The 20,786-nt window shown below is 34.9% G+C and overlaps 1 protein-coding gene across 1 annotated transcript; it reads left to right on the top strand.

Moving 5' to 3' along the window:
* Positions 1-5,067: 5,067 nt before the first annotated feature.
* Positions 5,068-7,175, top strand: LOC129745878 (fork head domain transcription factor slp2-like). The gene has a single exon (XM_055739250.1). The coding sequence runs from the start codon at positions 5,350-5,352 to the stop codon at positions 6,514-6,516; it is 1,167 nt and encodes a 388-aa protein (XP_055595225.1). The 5' UTR covers positions 5,068-5,349; the 3' UTR covers positions 6,517-7,175.
* The last annotated feature ends 13,611 nt before the right edge of the window (positions 7,176-20,786 follow it).

Here is a 20,786-nt window from a genome sequence, read left to right as displayed (position 1 = left end):
AAGCAAACTCGCGCTATGCGAAAAACTAGATATCTCGTATTTAATCCACAATGTGTTAAAAACATGTCGGAAAATTGGCTCGCCTCCGGTGGAATTTATTCCTATATCAATAAACCCCTAAGACATTTCATTTTGCGACGCATGAATTGAAACTCATTTTAATTGATAAATGTAGATATGCAGTTCCATAAATCTCTTATAGTGAACCTCAAATCTTCCCACTTAAAAACCCTACCTCGTCTTTGTAATGAGATTTTATTAGCAAGTGTAACTAAAAAGTTATGAATTGAAAAACAACCACTTTATTTTGAAAATACCTCCTTCTTCTTCTTCTTCTTCTTCTTCTTCTTCTTCTTCTTCTCCGTCGTCTTCTTCTTCTTCTTCTTCTTTCTACTTTTGGACTGCGCACCGTTTTCCGGGCCAGCCCACGGGGAAAGGGCTAGTGGCAAAGACTAAATCCCCTTCGAAATACCAATTTAACACATCAAGAAATTGATAATCATGATACAGGATTTTAATACTGATGAAATCTCAAACCTGATATCCATTACTTCAAAGCATATTTTATGCTGATATGATTTTTATTTGAGAAACCAGATTCAGCAAAATTTAATGTTGTGATTCTTGTTCCTCTCAGTGCTCAACTTCAAATCAAAATGGTTTTTGATAAATTACACAAGGCCAAATTCACATTTATCCGTGGTGCAAAGAACTCTAGAGCTGGCCCGGAGATCGAATGTGCAATAATTTATTGTAAAAATCATTTCAGAAATTTCTGCTCGTTTAAAAAAAAAAACTGAAGTTCAGAAGAGACAAAATCTGACAAAAAATTCCAGTTCAATATCTTCCAAATCATTCATCAAAACATAGGCACGAAAAAAGATGCTCACTTGAATTAACAATAAAATTTCACAAATAAGTTTTTAGAATGGTAAAAACATGGGAAAAATGTAAAAAAAAACTAGTATTTTGCAATTTTATTTTTTCTTACAATTATCAAATAAATTAACCGATTTTAAGAGTTAAGTTTTTTTTAATTTTCACATAAGTTTACCGAATTTAATTTTTTTGGTGAGTTTGGTTTTTTTTTTCAATTCTAATTTTTTTTTTGTTTTGAAAATATAGTATTCTTGGAAGCCAACAGATCAAAATTTCCAATGAAAAAACATAGTGTCTTTTGTATCTTAATTGACGGCGACAGAATATTCAGAACTTGAATTTTCAAACCATGAACCATGCTTCGAAGAGTCAACTTTATTGCTGTGCTTTATTTTGTTTGCTTTGCGCACTCAATATTTACATAAAAAAATATGAGAGTTCTCTATTTTTATCTTTATTTTTTTCAGTTCTTTGATTCAATACTCAAGTTAAAAAATTTTCCCATTCCAAATTTCCAACATTTCAAATTGTGATTCCTATGTATTTTTTTTATTAAAATTCAAGAAAATACCGCGGAATTTTTCTATCAAGTCTCTTGATTTATTCGAAGTTTCAATTCAAATTCGTTTTCTGGGGTTTCGGAAATATTGGTTTAAATTCAAGCAACTTAAAATTTATTTCCAAGCAATTTTTGATTCAGAATAAGAAATATCATGTTTAATTATTTTTTATTTGCTTGTAGAGAAAACCATTTATATGAAATTTTGATTCTGATTTATTTTGAATTATAATAGTACAATTACCTCTTTTTGGAGTTTGTGTAATGGTCATGATTAGAATAATGGTGTTGAAATCAATTTTCTTACTTATTGCGCATTTTTTGGTATTGTTATATTTTCAACTAAATACGAATTTTGAACCCCCTCCCTCCATAGAAGAGCCCTTCGCGCGGACTTGCTTTACCCTCTTATACCTAAAATCATCGCCTTAAACGGTTATGAATTTTGTATTTCCTTCAATTTCCGAGTTTCGACAAATTAAATTTGTCAAAATATTTTTATCTATTATTGCACTTGACAGGTATATTTTATCCAAGGTTCATTCATGGCATTTCGTTTGGTCATGATCAGAAAAACTTTCCAGTAAGATTGTTACCTGTACCAATCGAAAGCTACGGTTTAAATACCAATTGGATTAGGTACTTGCAATTTAGACACATTGTCGACATGTTTAGACTATTGAATGAAAGATTCATTCATTGATTTAGTTCCTACAATTATTTTCATTTTATATACCAATGAAACTCATACACTCGCATGTGAATTTACATCAACAAAAATCTAGACATTAAGTCCTAGAAACCGTTCCAAAAGCAAAATAAATTTAAGATCATTTTAATGGTTGTAAAACACGACAATACTAACTGCAGTCAATTGGCACTTTATTTCAAATTTATAATCAATATTTCAAACATTGTTCTGCGAAATATCTTCAAACACTTGGGGTTTAATTTATGTTCAATCTTTTTATTTTTTTTTGAACATATTGAACATGATTATCGATTTCCTACAATCTCCCCCAAGCAGCGAGCATCTCGATTTTAACGAAGACTAAGCCAATAATTGGAATTTACACAGGTTATTGATGTTCTGAAATCATAAAATATTTTTCAATTTGGGTTTTTATAGAAATTGTCGGGGAAAAGGAAATTGGAAATTTTTCAACCTCTTGTTAAAGATTTACTTTGAAATTTGATTTTAAAGGGTACCTGCTGAAGAAAAAATAAAACTAATATTCAATGTTTGCTTATAATCATGCAAATATCAGTCAGCCTTTCCTCGATTTTTTTAAAATTTTCTCTGTGCCTATCAATTTGTTTTTGTAATTCGCATTGAATTTGCATAGAGCGATTAGATTCTGAAGATCACCAAAAAATTTAATTGAAAATGTCATGAAATTTTGCTTGATAAAGTTTTTTCTGTTTCAAATTGCAAGTGAATTTCATGATACAATGGCTCAACATTTTTATCTTATTTAGAATACACCGTATAAATTGGGTTCATGACTACAGACCCCGTTCGTTTTTGGTGACATTCGATTTTGGCAACATTCGATTTTGGCAACATCCGATTTTGGCACATGTGCCCAAAATCGAACGGTTTATAGAAACAACATTACCTTTTAGTTTTCGTTATAATAGGACCAATTCAATTTAGACAAATACCATAAATACGTTTTTATGTTCTGAAATGATGGTAAAATGCAACAATAAAAACAAAAGTTTTTTAAAAAATTTATAAAGTACTCAAAAATGACAAAAAGTAGAAAAATTCAAAAAGTTAATCAACAAATTCAAACAAAAGACTGAAAATGACTAAAAACAACTAAAAAATGATGAAGAATGACAAAAACAGCTAATATGACAAATTGAAACAAACATTATAAACAAATTAAGAAAAGTGCAAAATGCATCAAAAACATGATGAAAAAAATTAAAAATGACTACAAATGATCGAAAATTTACTAAAAATAACGTTTTTGATAAAAATAATAGTTACTTTTTAAAAATAATTAAAAAAAAAGTTAAGTAAAAATCCGTTCGATTTTGGCAACATTCGAATTTGGCAACACAAAATGTACAGGCGTGTTGCCAAAATCGAACGGGGTCTGTATTTCGATTTGGTCCAATTTTTCGTTTGAATTAAGAAATAAAATCAAATGTCCACTGAATGTTGTGCTTCCCTTTCCGAAACGCCTAACCACTGTCCTTTGCGTTGTCGAAAGAGAAAAACGCAGTCAAAATCACGCACAACACAATTCGGGCACACAATTTTAGCATAACCTCAAAACCATTTATTATAACACCATTAATCACCGGGGATAATACAACAAAAACCATCCGGGGAAAACGCACCAGAAGAAGTCATAATTCCCGATGTACGGATTGCAGCTGTTCCGTCACCCGAAAAGAAGGAAATCCACCCATATTTATTATAACAACAGCAGAGAATCGTGTTTTTTTGGACCCGAAAATTGCCACACCTCATCAAATAGCCGAGAATTTTTTGGTACCAACAACCGAAAAAAACCAGAAACCAAGTGATTTAATCGAGGCGTGATTTGTCCAGAATAATATTTTTCCACTTTGCTCCATTTAACTGCTGCTTGCTGCGGCCAGTAATCCGAAGGCGAAATTTATTTACAAAATATTATTCGCTCTCGCATCAATTCGGGTTCTTACTGCACCACCAGAATTTTTCGCGTACACACCAAACGGAAAACTCACACCAACACAATCGAAGCGAAGCGAGGGTTGGCGAATAGAACCAAAATCCAAAAAAAATCTACACTACACAGTCTGTACATTTATTTATTTATGCTAAAAATTTCTGTTTGAATCAAAACGTGTAAACAAATTGTACATCTTAACCCCCGAAACGTTTACAAACTACGCGACTGGTATTTGGCCAACACCAGGGTTGTTGAGAATGAGGCGCACCCTCGCTCTTTTACTTACTCCAATCGCTCGTTTGAGTTTTCCTTACCAACACAAGGTAAGGCAAAGTAAGCTTTGAACCCGTTTTTCGAACAGGAAAGTAGGCGTGGTTTCGGGTTTTCCGCGATTGCATTTGCACCATTTCCCAACAACTAAACAATTCTCGAATACATTCAACGGTCGAAGAGAGATTTTGCGCGAAATCTCAGTTCGGAACATTTTCATGAAAACAATGAGAGAGGGAGAGCGCTGCGCGTTTTTGTTGAAGTTGAGAGAATGAGAATGAGAGAAAACGGATAGCTTTGCTAGAGTGTAGCGTGGAGTGAGTGTGAATCGAGGGATTTTCAGGGGCTTGCCTTTGGGTCGGCCCACAGAAACGGGTTTGTTTTCTTTTTTTTCGGCTTCGTTCAACTCGTTTGGCTTTGCTGGTGTGAGTGGGCCTGCGCAGCGAAGGTTGTGCGAAGCAAAGCCAAACCAAAAGGCAACGATTCTGATTGGTTTATGGGGACCTGTGCCTGCAGGGGTTGCATTGTGCGGTGATTGGCTTTTTGTGGGTTTCCACCGGTTTCTTGCCTCCGGCTCCTGCTTCTTTTGGGATTGAGTTTGTTGGTTCGGGTCGGTTTTTCGCTCAGTTCGAGTTGATCGCCGTATAAAAGCGACTGGGAGGGGAAATGCATAACCAGTCACGAACTTGATACCATTGAAGAAAGATCGCTTTGAATATTTTGGAACGATTTAAACAATTTTTTTGTGTTCTGTGAGAAACGGGAGAGAGAAGCGATTCGGATTTAGTTCGTTGAATGAGTTGGAAACCAGTTTCAGACAGTTAATTGACACGGTTTCGAGCGGTTCGTTTGAAGTGAAAGCTCCGAGGATTAAAAATCAGCGATATCGATGTGTGATTTTAACAAGTGATACAACAGAGAGACAAGAAACATTTAATCGTGGAAGCGATTTGCAAGTGAAGTGAAACTATGGTAAACATTGATCCCACAATCATGAATGGACAAACAGTGTTTAGTGTGGCCAGAGCGCCTCTAAAGTCTAGTTTTTCGATCAACTCGATCCTGCCGGAAACGGTGATGCAGAGTTCCCCGACAGAGACTCCGTCTCCGTCGCCACATTCGTGCCATTCTCCGATTGGATCGGAAGAACAGGATCATGATCTGACAGATACCGAGTCGGATTTGGATGTGACCGGAACTCCACCGCCAATGGATTGTAGCAATAAGGACAAATCGGATGATACCGAGGAAGGAGCCTCCAGCCCGAAGGATGGTGAGAAGAAGGGTAACGAGAAGCCGCCATACAGTTACAACGCCCTGATCATGATGGCCATCCGGCAAAGTGCAGAAAAGCGTCTGACGTTGAACGGAATCTACGAATACATCATGCGCAACTTCCCGTACTATCGGGACAACAAACAGGGCTGGCAAAACTCGATCCGCCACAACCTGAGTCTCAACAAGTGCTTTGTGAAAGTGCCTCGCCACTACGACGATCCCGGCAAAGGTAACTACTGGATGTTGGACCCATCGGCCGAAGATGTGTTCATTGGAGGATCAACTGGAAAGCTGCGCCGCCGTTCAACAGCCGCATCTCGCAGTCGATTGGCTGCCTTCAAGCGATCCCTCGTCGGACCCATGTTCCCAACCCTGGGCTATCCGCAGTTCAACCAGTTCATGTACCCATCACCTGCCCATGCCCAAACCGCCCTACTAGCCCAGATGTACTCCCGGTATTCGCCGTACGCACCAAACATGGCCCCGAAACCTGCCCTCCCTCTGCCACTTCCGCTGCCCGTCGGTGCCTCACCTTTCGGCATGGATCGCCTCTTTGCCGCCGGCGTTCCACCTCAACTACAGCACCAACCCCCAATGCCAACACCCCAGCAAGCTCAAGCCGAACTCTACCAAAGACTGCAATACCAACAGCTGCTGCAACACCACGCGGCCCAAGCTCAAGCCCAGGCTCAAGCTGCCCACCATCAGCTCCAAGTGTCGCAAGCCAGCCCCACCGAATCCCACCACCAACAGCACTCACCTACCCTGCCCAGCCACTCACCCATCAGCCATCTGCCCCCGCAAGGATCCCCGACGGGACCCATCTTCAAACCGATCGTCGTCTCCCGGCACAGCTGAGGACAATCACCCAATCCCAATCGCGGCACCCAAAGCCCAACCTTCTAGTGCAAATACTTATTTATTCCAACGATGTTACATAAATAGTAGTTATGATAGAAGAACAATTCCTCAGAAGAGTTCTGCCTCAGAAAAAATCAAAGAGATTGGCAAACGCCACACCAGTGATATTCCTCAAAACAAGAAAAAAGCGGTGGACGATGGATTATAGGTGATAAATTAAGGTGGCTTCCGGCGATTCATCCGGAACCAAGCATCAGAGCGATTGCTGGGCCAATCCTCACGCTTAAAACAGGAGAATTCCCGCCGGGAACGTGTGATCAGCTAGTGACTTAATATTATGAGTCTTATTCAAAAGTTTTTTTTCTATGAAAAAAAATCGATATTGTTTTTTGCTACTCTGTTAACTGGTCTTTGTTGCAATGTGTAAGATAGGAAAAAAATCCAACAGAAACCTATGTAAATATGCACTTTAGGAAAATTGTATAATAACGAAAAACATTCGAAAAAACAAAGTTATCAAAGAATCAATTGTATATTACTTTGTGTAGACCGAAAAGTATTAGCAATTTTTTATTTCCCTCCCTTCTCGTTAGCCATGTAAGTGAAAACTTTATATAAATTATATTTTTTTGTCGAAAGAAAACAAAAAATCAAACCACAAAAAAATACAAAACAAAATTAATTCAAAACATAAAACCTTTATCTTGTTATTTTCGAACGAAGTATTGCAATCCGAACACTCATCTTTCGCTCAATTGTATGTTGCCCTTTTTTGTCGATAGTTCCGCCCATGTTTGTTGGTACTGAATATTTTAAAAAACAACGTTTCTGCTCTCGTTGTGATAACTGCTTCGGAAGCCTTTTTCACTTAATTGAGGAATTACATCTCATTTTTGATACAACCACAGATAATTGGGATTCAACCAGACCGAACTGAACGCCATGATTTTGGTTTCGAGATAATTCAAAGTTCAAAGCTCTTCCAATCGGTACCATTTCATAAGATATCTTATTTATTCGTTTCACTAACAAATTTAGACTCTTTTCCAAAGCATTGAAACTATACTGGTCAATCTAGTTTAGTAGCAAATTAGATTTTTATCACGATATGTTTGCACTCAGTTCCCTCTGGTTGAACCAAAATATTGAAAAATTTGCAGTGATATATCTTTTAACTAGGCAATTTATTCTAAACCTATGAGCCTACTAAAAGGCGCTATATAGGCAGCATCCAAAGAGTCTGACTGATGCTCGAAAAAAATGCATTTTTCGTTGAGTCAGAGTGAACCGAGCCATACAAATTTTCCTCTCTTAATGAGAAATATTTAAGATTTTTACTTACCGGTTGTGTTCTCAACGATGGTAAGCAATAAAAAATAATATTAGTCTTTGAAATAGGCTTCTTTTATCATTAAAACTAGCTGAACCCGTACGAACTTCGTTTCGCTTTAAATCATTGGTACGTCAAAATGAGTTTAGAAAATGAATTCGAAACATTCTTTCGACAATTTTGGGGAAAAAATACAACAGTGTTTAAAGTCGCTACTATTACGATTACTTGAAATTCAAATTAAACGGTTGATTGGCTTTTTATTAAAATTTATGTGAGAGTGTTTTCTTCTCGATCGGAATCTGGCAGAAACATGTACTATTTGTTTGTTTGCACGACTCTTTTGCTTGACCTTCACACTTAAATTGGTATCAATTAACTGCCTCCAACAAAATTATTGCACAAAACACTGAACTTTCAATGAAACCCTCTTTTTCTGTCCCATGGCCCGAAATTCGATAATTGAAACCAATTTTACGTTCCTCAAAACTCCCTTGTGCCATTTTTTCTTTTCAAATTATATGTAAAATTACGTCAGGAACTTGAAAACAGTGATCAGTGAATATAGACGCCCCTTTCGCCGACCCTTGACTCGAAACATGCTACCTGGAGTCAATCGCTCATAGTTTATAATCCTCATCTGAACATTTTCATCTCAATCCGATGCATGATCACGACAATATCGCGAAAACACTGAGCAACTAACATGGACGGCCTTTTTTACCACGATTCAAAACTTGACACCTGAAATCAATTATCTTTTCTGTTAAACTCCCATGTGCCAATTTTCATTATAATTCTATGCTCAATCAAGAGAATATCGTAAAAACAGTGAACAGATAATAACCCCTTTTGCCGACCTCTAAGTCAAGATTTGAAACTTGAAAGCAAAAGAGCGTCCCTCAAAACTCCTATGCGGAAATTTTCATCTCAATCCAATGTAGAATAACGTCAAAATCGCAAAAACATTAAAGTTGGGTATGGACGACTCCTTCAGCCGAATTCTGATCCGCAATTCAAAACTTGAAATCGATTGCTCGTCTTTCAAAACATGCATGTGCAAATTTTCATCACAATCTAGTGTATAATATCGCAAAAACATTAATCAGTGAATATGGACGACCCCTTTTGCCGACCCCTGACCCTAAATTTGATAACTGTAATCGATTGCTCGTCTCTCAAACACTCATGTGCAAATTTTCATCGCAATCCAATGTAAAATAAAGCCAATATCGCAAAAACATTAATCAGTGAATATGGACGACCCCTTTGGCCAACCCCTGAACCTAAATTTGTCAACTGTAATCGATTGCGCGTCTCTCAAAACACTCATGTGCAAATTTTCATCACAATCTGGTGTATAATAACGCCAATATCGCAAAAACATAGATCAGTTGATATGGACGACCCCTTTGGCCGACCCCTATCCCTAAATTTGATAACTGTAATCGATTGCTCGTCTCTCAAAACACTCATGTGGAAATTTTCATCACAATCCGACGGAAAATGACGCCAATAACGTGAAAACAATATTTGTCTTGTATGGACGACCCCCTTCAGAAGGGGTCGTCCAAAAATCTAAAAACATTTTTCATCATTCCTGGTCCTAATGAGGATCCATGCTAAATTTCAGATCTCTAGCTGTTAAGACGGCTGAGTCTATAGAGGACAAACAAACAAACAAACAAACAAACAAACAAACAAACAAACATACAGATAATTGCTTTTTATATATATATATAGATTTAAAAATCTTGCCTATTCATTAGGAGAAATGAAAAATAAAATTCAAATGACTCAGCTCGGTCTGGCTGAACGAAAATTTATACAAATTCTGACGATCCGCAACATGAAGTTTTTGGCCACAAGGGCATAATTAATCATGAAAATAATCAGTTTTCTTTTCGTACCGAGCCGATGAACAGTTTAGAGTCGGAAAACCGAACAAACTGCAGATTATTTCGTACAAGACCAATTTTCTTGAGCAAAACGAGCTTTTATTTTTTCCCTTTAAGGTGGCTCTCAGTTCACTTTGGCGCAACGAATTTTTGCCATTTCCACTTTATTTAAATATAATATTGAAAAATTGTAAAAATGTCAAGATTTTCATCGAGTAGGTAGTTTAACATGTTTTGCATCCACAGCCATAGAAAAATCATTTTTAATCAATTTAGCGTTCAGTTCAGTCTGGTTGAACCCTGGCCAGATAATAATATTGATCATGATAGAGCATCAACTAGTGTGAAGATGATCTACACTCAACATAAAATCTTATAATCTCGTTTCTTAAAAAAAACTGCTATTTATCCCTCCTACTAAAATGTATCAAATTTCCCAAGCCTTCCTTTGATGTTGTTTATTTTTTTACAGCGTGTTTATTATCTACAAAAAATTTTCACATTCGAATCCAGTATTTTTTTTTAAAACTTGGTCGGTGACTTAAATTGTATTTTCTGAATGATTTAAGATGAATAATCTAGGTTTTGAAACCAACAAATCATAATTTTCAAATTCAAAGACACCTTTTTGTGATGAAAACTTAACGTTTTTCCTTCACACTTCTGTACAATTCCTTGAGTAAAATGATAAATACAAGTCAATATGATTTTGCATAACTTTCCAAAACATTCAATTCGTGAATTTTTTTAACCCTCATGCGTCCCAGAAATTTTCACCCGATGCAGTCCCTTGAGTGTCCATTTGTCCATATATCTTTCTTGTTTCTCAACCGATTTTAACAAAATTTATAGGAACCTCGTAACGTAAATCTAATATGTTTCTCAGACATTACTCAGCTACAATATTTCAGTTTTCCGTTATTCAAAGTCCAAGAAAAAAATCTGATTAAACATGCTTCGGAAAAACGACTGAAGATCAGCTACGGAATGCTATAAAATGCACTTAGTGTCCAAGAAAGTTAGAAAGTATCGCAGGGCTGATGTATTTACACCACTGGAATCGGTATGAAATTGGCTTTTCGGTGAATATAAATTTAAAGCAGAAATCGGTTGAGAAGCAAGAGAGATTACTTTTATTTTTCGCAGTATTCCGTCTTACGACATTACAGAGCAAAAGAGATATAGCGGTTTTAAGCGAGGAGTGTCAAATTGACACTCAAGGTCTGATTAGGGTGTTTTTTGCTGGGCTTTCAGGGTACGTCCATATAAAAAAAGAAATGATGCAAAATTGAAGATTTCAAGAATTTATTGAGGGTCCCGAACAAATTGTATTATTTGTATGCACCCGAATTAAGTTACAAGCCGCCAAATTTGCAATAGTGACATAATGACATTCAGGGTTAAAGCAGTAAAGGTTGATTTGCAAAACAAAATAATTAATTTACCTTAAGAAAAGGAATTCTGTTAGAGCCTGTTTTATTTTTTTTTTGTTTCTGATCAGTAGTTTTATTTTACTGCATAAAATATCTAATAACATAATCAGTACTGGCTTAAATGTTATCGATCTGGTCAGGAACTGTTGGTTTTTCCGTTTTTAACACCCTTCTAAATCTGCATGATCGGTTGTGAGATTATTTTTCTTCACTCCTGCAACTATCGTCCAAAATTTTCGGGTGCCTTCAGAAAGTGTTTCTCTAAAAGGCTATTTACTCATTGGGCGGAACCATTCAATAAAACTACAAAAAATGTCATTCCTTACGATTTGATTTTTAAATAAGCGGATCTTTTTATATTAAATTAAAATATTTTAAAGTAATCTGGGTTTGCCCAGATATTTAATATAAAATTTAGAAAAAATCCGGTCCGGCCCGGGTGCCCGGATTTCTTTGGAAAAGCCCGGATTTCACCTGGTTTTATTCTTATTCTCAATATTATATCAAACTAATAAAACAAACTGTTCTGTATTTTTTTATTTATGCATTAAAATCAAAATTTGTTGAGCAAGTTACAAAAAAATAATCATGAAAGGTTTTTTGAAAGCCTAAAATAAGATTATAATCTGAGAATAAACTTTGACGAAAAAAAAACTATTTTTCAACCATTTTTTTACATGTTTTATTTTTTTTTAGGTATCTACACATAATTACCGTCTGTTTTCAGTGATTTTTAACCCTTCATGAGCTATTTGGCTCATCTCATAAGACTTATGATTCAAAATCCGAAATAAATGTAATTCATTTATTCTTATTCTGTTTACAATACAGTGTTTTTTGAATTTTGTAAATGTCACTTCTATTTTCGCTTTTATCAGATTTTCTTAAAACCTCTCCAAATGCGGCGATTGTTTATTGTTTAGAATATGAAAAACGATTTATCGTAGAACCTTTGAAAGCTAGAGCTGGAAAACAGCTACAACAAGAATTATTACAAACACTTAATTTTGGAGAAAAAAAAACTATTATTTTCTTGATAAAACTTCATATTAATCAATTTTGATAAAACAGATACGAAATCAGGTCCCAAATTCTCACAATAGATTAATGGTTGTTCTAAAAATAGTCAAAATAACAGAATTAGATTTTTGGACAGAAGAATATTTTTATATAGTTCAATATTTATGTTTACGACAGAGTTGGCAGACTGACATTCGATAATCTAGCTAATGATTTCGATGTTTAACTTTGAATCTGTTGCAATAAACTCATGAAACTTACATAAATTTAGCGATTAAACAACTGAGATGCATGACTTGCTATACGAAATTTATCATCGAAAGTTTAAACCTTTTCAAAAATTGCTGACTTTTGCCAAACATTAGAAAAACGATACAAAAACTATCCAACGAATTCCCGTCTTCCTCCCCTAGACATGCATTACCTCTTAAATCAAGTAATATTTTTGTACTACAGTGTTGTCAGGTTCAATTGTATTAGACTATCATTACCACTAGGAAAAATCTTATTTATTTCTGCTGATATTCAAAACTGAAAGTAACATTTTTTCCGTTGTACACCTCTTTTGCTCAAAAGATGAGAAAAGGTCTATATGATTCTGAAAAAAATATCTTTCTTCTTCTTTTACCGAAAAAGCCAAACCATGTACGCATCTTGGAAAATGTAAAGACTTGCGTCCTTTATTTTTCATTTAAACGTATTTTTTGTTACATAAAACATATATTGCTGAGATAACATGGGCCAAGCCAACCATTTGGCAAAAGATTCTGAAACAATAAAGCATGGAGTTCCTTGTCAAACGCCTCATATAAACTACTAACATACAGAATCCGTTCGATTTAGGCAACATTCGATTTTGGCAACATCCGATTTTGACACATGTGCCAAAATCGAAAGTTTTGGTGCAACGAAATTACTTTGTAGTTTATGCCATACCTGGACCAATATAATTCAGACAAACAACATCAATTCGATTCTACGTTCTTAAAATCTGATAAAATATAACAAAAAAAATTATAAAGTACACAAAAATGTAAAAAATATGAAAATAACATATGATTGAAAACAAATACACTCAAAAACCTAAAAATAGAAAAAAATTAATAAAAAATTATGGAAGTAAAAATAGTAAATATGACAAAAAAAAGCAAACATTCTAGACAAAACAAAAAAAGTGCAAAATGCAACAAAACATTATTTAAAAAATAAAAAAATACTAAAATTGGTTAAAAGTTTACTAAAAACTACGTAAATTATAATACCAATAGTTTTTTGTATTATAAAGTGAATAAAAAGTTTAAAAAAAACTTCGATTTTGGCAACATTTGATTTTGATAATAACATAATATTCGGGCTTGTTTTCAAAATCGAGCGTCTGTTCCTACAACATAGTTTAAAAATTGCCACACTAATCTCATTTCATTGTGTTTCAAGAATTTTATTCAATAAAAACATTGAAATGTATAAAGGTAGGATCTCACTAAACAAACCTTTGTTGTTTTCGACTAGAAACTTCTTCCTCTTTAGCCCAGACCGACTGTCATTTAGATTCCTTCTAAACTCCTCCAATCAGGTTTCAGCATTATGAAACAAAGCACAACCCACTCCCGAAACTTCCACCAGTCACTTATTCAATCATTTTACTCTTTTTAGTTCTGAAATTTCTAATTTCACTTAAATTTAATTAAAGTTTTTTCTGAACAAAAACAAAAAACGCGTGCGTCTTCCAAAGGTCATGGCTTACTCCGGGCATGGAAATAAAAAAAAAATTCTGCGAAAAAAAGATAAAAACTGCACAAGATGTTTTTGAAAATAATTTGAATAGTGAAAAAATATATTAAAAGCAAAAAAAATGTGAACACCGAAATAAAATTAAATTAGCCATTCAACTACTTTTGTTAGTAGGAAAGTCTATGAATTTTTTAAATTTTTTTGTCCCTTAAAGTTCTATTTTTAGCTAGCAAAAGTACACTGAGCCTCGAAAATCAGATGAATGATTATTTTATATTTAGTCGTATATGTAAATATTTTCTGATTTATTGGAAGCAAATGGTATAAAGCTGTTAAGATTATTTGAAGTGAATAAATTTAGAATAATTAAAAAATGCATCATAAAATACTGTAAATAGTTATGGTTACTGATTATTTAATGTGTTTTCTGTGGAAAAGGAACTTAGATTAAAAACTGCTAACAAACCCCTAATTGAAACATTAAATTGTGAAAATGAATTTTTTTCTGTGTACCTAGAGTTTCTTTTATGGCTATAAACAAATCAATTTTTCTTACAGTAAATTTGAACTTTTAGCATAACTATTTTAAAGTTAATTTAAATTTAAAGGGTAGCGCAAAACTTGTAGCAACGCCAAAAAACACAAGAAGTAGTACTTGCTACAAACAATTGAAAATATATAGAAACGAATCAACTAAACATGTGAAGCAATCAAAAACCATAATAAAGAAATGTTTTTAATCCAAATTGATCTAGGAAAAGGTCTTATAGAAAATATTTTTTTATGCGTGTTAGCGGAATTGCAAAAATTTAGAAATCTTATCAGCATCTGGCGGATTAGCGAATAGCTTCCGAACACTCCAAAAAAGATTTTGTACTAGGCTTCTAGAGAGAAAACAATTGCATATTTAGACACCATAAGCTCTCAATTTTTTTAGTAAAAGCATGTTTTAGAACTTTTATTTTAGATAAGAGAAAGATCTTTAACATGTTTTTTTAGTAGAAATTTTTTTTCGTTATCTCATACTGCCTAAATATGCAATAGTTTTTTTTTCTCTTACAGCCTAGTACCAAATCTTAATTGCAGTGTTTGGAATTAAAGTAAAACAATTTTTGTAGACTTCAGCTATGCATAGATTAAATAGAATGTAGAGAGTATTATCAGTTTCAATAATTGATGTTAGCAAAATAATAATCATCAAACCAAATGCTGCCAAGAAACTGAAATTTAGAAAAACATTCTAGTTTGATGCTTAGCCATCTCAAACATGGCCAAAAAATAAAATTTCAGCAAAATTTCAGACTTTTTTCATGGCTGTTCTCCTTAAAAAATTCTTAGAACGTTACAAACAGCAGATAATGATTCTTTCTTATTTTCAACATCCCATCTGATAATTGCTTTTTTCTCATTCTTTTCAAGTCTCGAAATCAAGTACATTGCTTGATGTATTTTTCTTCTAAATGGCTGGATTGAACCTCCACGGAGCTTAACAGATTTTCTAGATACTGATAGAGATGCAGAAGATTCTTGTTTGACATTTTTATTTTCAACACGGGCATTTGGGAAGAAACTCAACATCTATTCATATAAACATAAAAAGTTTAAAAAGTTCAGAAAACCGAAATGTAATCTCCAATCTTCCTCGTACGCATTGAGTGTAATTGATTGAGTATCTAATGTTAAATAGGAATTTTGTAATTTGGTTTTACAAAAATAAATGTTATTTCAACTTCAGTTTCCCGAATGATGAATTTATTTCAAAAAAAGATTCATGGCCTTTCATCTTAAAATCGTCCAATCGTTATTCTTCAGAAATGTTATTATTAAAACGGTGAACCTGAGCCGTCAAAAAATTAAATTCCGTTAATCCCTCTAACATTACAGCAAACATTTTCTCCAACTCCCAAAAACAGATAACCGTCCCATCGTTAGGATTCACCGGATCGTAAATGGTGGTGGTGTGGTGCCATAATAGAATCATTTTCCGGAAAATTAATTCCATCGCTTCCCACTTTGGCGCATCCGACCGGAAATATGTTCGACACTCGACTTTTGCTGGAACTAGGGGGAGACTCGGATCATCATTTTCCCCCAACCAAGGTTTTCCACACTGTATTCCGTTGAAGCAGGAGGAAATCCTTCTACATACAACCTCCCCTAACGGTGGGAAAATCATGAAAAGTCGGTTGGCTTTTCCCCTTTTTGGTTGGCCAAATCTGAAACCAAACTGAGAATGCCCCAATTTGCTGCTGCTGAAGATGATGATGATGATAAACGATTTGTTTTGGTGATGAGAGTTTGGTTATTTTTATTTTTTTGCTTGCAGTTTATTTAGTGGGGATTTTCGCAAGGACGAACTGCTCAAAGTTGATGGTTATTTCAGGTTCTGCAATTTTTTTCCTCCCCAATTCCCCGGAAAACCGGATGGCGTGCTGAAACAAACAAGTGACGCGTTTTATTTTGACAGCAATTCATTCGGATTGTTTTTGAAAAAAAAAACGGAACGATTGCGCCAAACGTCTTCACGAGGGAGTCGTGAACTCTTAGCGAAGCGAGGCTTGGCGAATTTGTTCTTTCTTCTGAACATTTCGGTTCCATTTCTTTTTTTTTTCAAAACGGATCCTGTGGGAAGGAAATAAAAATTTCCAAAAAACAATAGAGTCTTGATTTGTTTTTGTTGATGTGACAGACACAGTTATGCTTGATTTCGTTAGAAGGGGATTGCAGAGCAATTTGGATAGAAAGTTCGTTTTTAAGGATTGAATTTGAGTCAGGATTTGAACATTAAATTAAATCTTAATCCAGCATAATATTGATACTCGACTCTGAATCTAGAACCTGAATGTTGAATCTGAATATTTGATTGAATCTGGACTTAATCCGGCTCAAAGGACAAAAAAAAACTTGAATCTTTAATCTTGAAAATAGAATCTAGAATCTAGAATCTTGAATCTTAAATCTTGAATCTGAATCTTGAATCTGAATCTTCAATCTTCAATCTTCAATCTTCAATCTTCAATCTTCAATCTTCAATCTTCAATCTTCAATCTTCAATCTTCAATCTTCAATCTTCAATCTTCAATCTTCAATCTTCAATCTTCAATCTTCAATCTTCAATCTTCAATCTTCAATCTTCAATCTTCAATCTTCAATCTTCAATCTTCAATCTTCAATCTTCAATCTTCAATCTTCAATCTTCAATCTTCAATCTTCAATCTTCAATCTTCAATCTTCAATCTTCAATCTTCAATCTTCAATCTTCAATCTTCAATCTTCAATCTTCAATCTTCAATCTTCAATCTTCAATCTTCAATCTTCAATCTTCAATCTTCAATCTTCAAACTTCTATCTTCAATCTCTTCAATCTTCATTCAATCTTGAATCTTGAATTTAAAATCTTGGAGCTTGAATCTTCAATTTTGAATCTTTAATTATTCACAAATTGGTTTGAAATATCCTAATTTTTTTTTGTGAATATAAGTGTTTAAGTTTAGGAGATAAATACATCATGTTAAATATCACGTTGTTTTAAGAATTGTTAAAGAATGTTTCGCATACTTGATTTTGATGTGAACTTGATTTTTCTTTATAGTATCAAACATTTCTTATTACCAATACACATACAATTCTTAACTGATTTTTTCTTTAAGAAACCTCGTGTTTTCTCTCTTTTAGTCCAGCATATTTGTGTGCATTCAACAAAATTAAGGCTCATAACAACTGTTAACGCCTCTAGAAAAAATTTCGCTACGCGTCGAAACCGGCAAAAAAAACTTAAATCCGCATACCCGCATTTTCATTAAACGATACTGGATGATAATTGTGTTTTTTGTTTTACCAAATAGCCGTTCATTACCTGAATCGGTGCGGCAGTACATTCAATAAAATGTGCCATTCCGAACGACAACATGTGAAACTGGAGGCGGGCACGCCCCCAATTCGACACCTCGTTTCCCCACAATCGGTGTGCCTGTCCGAGCGAGCGAGCCTGTGAATCAAACCGCACCGCACCGGTAGATTTATCGGCTACCCGGACGGGAGTTAATTTGGCGAACTCTTTGCCGAGCGCGTGCTCAATCGGGCAATACTTGGCCGGTAGAATATGTACCGGTTTGGTACATATGGTAATACTGAAGCTGAAGTTCAGACTAGATCCAGGCAACCTGGTTTTATTGCTGCCGGTTAAATGCTTTACATCAGACAATACTAGTGTTGACTTGAGGCGACTTTTGGTTTGACTCTTTGTTTCCTGCTAATGAAGAGATTATTTTCTATCGTTTCTATGCGTTGCCTATAAAATCGGGTAACACCAAGCAATTAGTGTGTATTGAGATGACTTCTGTATGAGGAAACGCCTTTGATTTTCAAATACAGCTTAGTAACTAAAGTTTATATATACTTAAATGTATTATTGAGACTCGAAAGTACCCGAATGGCATAATACTCTTTCTTCGAATAGAACTGTACGTAACAGGGTTTCAATTATAAGTTCGTCCTATTTTTTAAGCATAAATACATATTTGAGTAAAACGGATTATCGAGTCAAAAAATATAATCTTCAAAAACAAATTTTCGAAATTGAAACCACTATTTCAAGTATATGGTCAACACAAGTTCGGAAGGGGCGTTTCTGTAGAAACGAAGGAAAAAAACAACCTCATGCAGTTTCATTTCAAACGAAGACAATTGCTCGCAACACTGCCGCTCATAGCAAGTCCGTCCCATTTGCATTTTCATCATTTTTCAGTTTATCGCTGGAATCACTTTAATTTTATCTGTAGTTTCAAGAGAAAACTTTGTTTTCAGTACTTTGTTCTGATGAACATTGAAAAAAACCTCAAGTAATTTTGTCCCATTGAACAAATGATCGCAAGTCGGTCCCATATGGCATAAATCATAGCATGTCAGTCCCACAGCCATAAGGGCCCAGCAAAAGATTTTCAACAGAATCAAAACAAAAAAATTATCATCAAAAAGCGAAAATCTTTCATTGGCCGTTGCAGTGACAGATTCTGTTGATTATTTCGTATATAAACACATACAAGTGCTGATTTACCGTTGGACTTTTTACGATTTTTCAATGCCGTTTTTCTCATTTCAACAAAAACGCAAATGGGACGGACTTGCTATGAGCGGCAGAACAGCAAACCTAAACTCGCATTAGAAATGATAGCTCAAATTGTTTTCAATTATAATGCGAATCGTAAAAATCGTTACATAAAGTCGGTATAGATCGGATATGATAAAAAGTCCGCCATGTCAATGTTCGGAAAATCGCTCAAGAAAAGCAATCAGGATTGGTTTCTAGCTAGAATGCTGATATTTCCGAGTGCTGTGATACGCACGTGGTAAAAGTACCCGTTGAATGTTTGTCGAATATCAACACTAACTTGATACAAGAAAATATACCATGCCCCATCGGAGGCTACCGTTGCTATTCGTCACTTGGCTAATCGACGGTGATCGACATACTTGGTGATACATTTTGGACGTCGCTCCTTCAATCATTCCCGAACGTCTACCCTCGCATCATTGTTGATAATGTTCGTTATTGAGACGATCATGAATGTTTCAGAAGGAAAAATCTGAAAAAAATACTAGGACCACATGTTCAAAAAAAAAGCCGTAGCACATGCTGGACAGTTCATTGCGGTTATTTAGTAATGATTTTGTTCTTCTACTCAAAGCGAAAAACTAAAAATCATATTGTAATCTATACGCATCGCTCAGAACTGATACATATCAGTTGTGATCCTAGAAGGTTGAAAACCATCAAGGAAGGCAATCACCATCGAGACGTTCGTTGCTGATAGTCTGCGTCCTTCTTTACCACATCATGTTTTGCGGGAATGTATCAAATACAGCAGCGTCGATGTCATGCATAATTGTTTATATGATTTGGTTGGAGAGGAAAAATTGACTGCTTCGATTTTTTGGCTCTGAATGCAGTAAAGCATGGCTGATAGAAAAAGATTGAGTTTCGGAACATTGCGTCATGTTTGCAAATTAGTTCTCGAACGCGGGATTCAAGTGAGAAAACAACCTTGTTGTTTTCTCTGCGATAAACAGTGCCACCAGATTGCCAGATGGTTTATTTGGAAAATTTTCCAATGAGAAAAGCACCAAATACTGTCGCCGGCAACTGTTTGCATACATTGAGAGCAAAACTTGCGCTCTCTCGCATACTTCCAGGATTTTTTTTATGATTTTTTTTGTTGATATTGTTCGGTGAAATTTCACCGAATGATATTGTTCGGTGAAATTTCACCGAACAATATCGTTAAAAAAATCCTAAAATATAATCAAACGGTGATCGAAACACGTTGAAAAAATACTTTCAGGATGTACGAATAAGGTGTTGAATATCGTCCAATTTGTATAATTTTTATCGCTTAAACTAGTTGTTAAAAATATGTATGTACATTATCTCTACTTTGTTAAATGCTGTTTTTTCGAGTTTGGTGCGATGATTTTATAATGTGGATGAAACGTATATAAAATTTTTTTTGCGAAATATACCTACAAAAATGTTTTCTGGATTGTCCAAGTTTCTTCCTCTCCTGGTTCTAGTTGTCTCTGCGTCCTATACTGCACAGTGGGCCTAGCCAAGATAGATTTTTGTATTTATACTATTCACCGGGATGCTATCACGATCTGACTGTGCACGTATTGTCGCTGAATCCTCAAACCAGACTTTCGTCAACATCAGAGACGGCGACATCACTGACGACATTTCATGTTGACTAGACATCTATCAAACATCTTCTAAGTGTTGGAACCAAAAAAAGAAAGAGTTGCCAATTGCCGAGATGTTTGCTGAATTTATCATCGTCGCTGGTTGGCAAGGTTGCCAAT

Source organism: Uranotaenia lowii, chromosome 2, assembly GCF_029784155.1.
Source record: "Uranotaenia lowii strain MFRU-FL chromosome 2, ASM2978415v1, whole genome shotgun sequence".
NCBI classification, from domain to species: Eukaryota; Metazoa; Arthropoda; class Insecta; order Diptera; family Culicidae; genus Uranotaenia; species Uranotaenia lowii.
The sequence above is the reverse complement of the archived record's forward strand: the minus strand, read 5'-3'. Positions and strand labels throughout refer to the sequence as shown.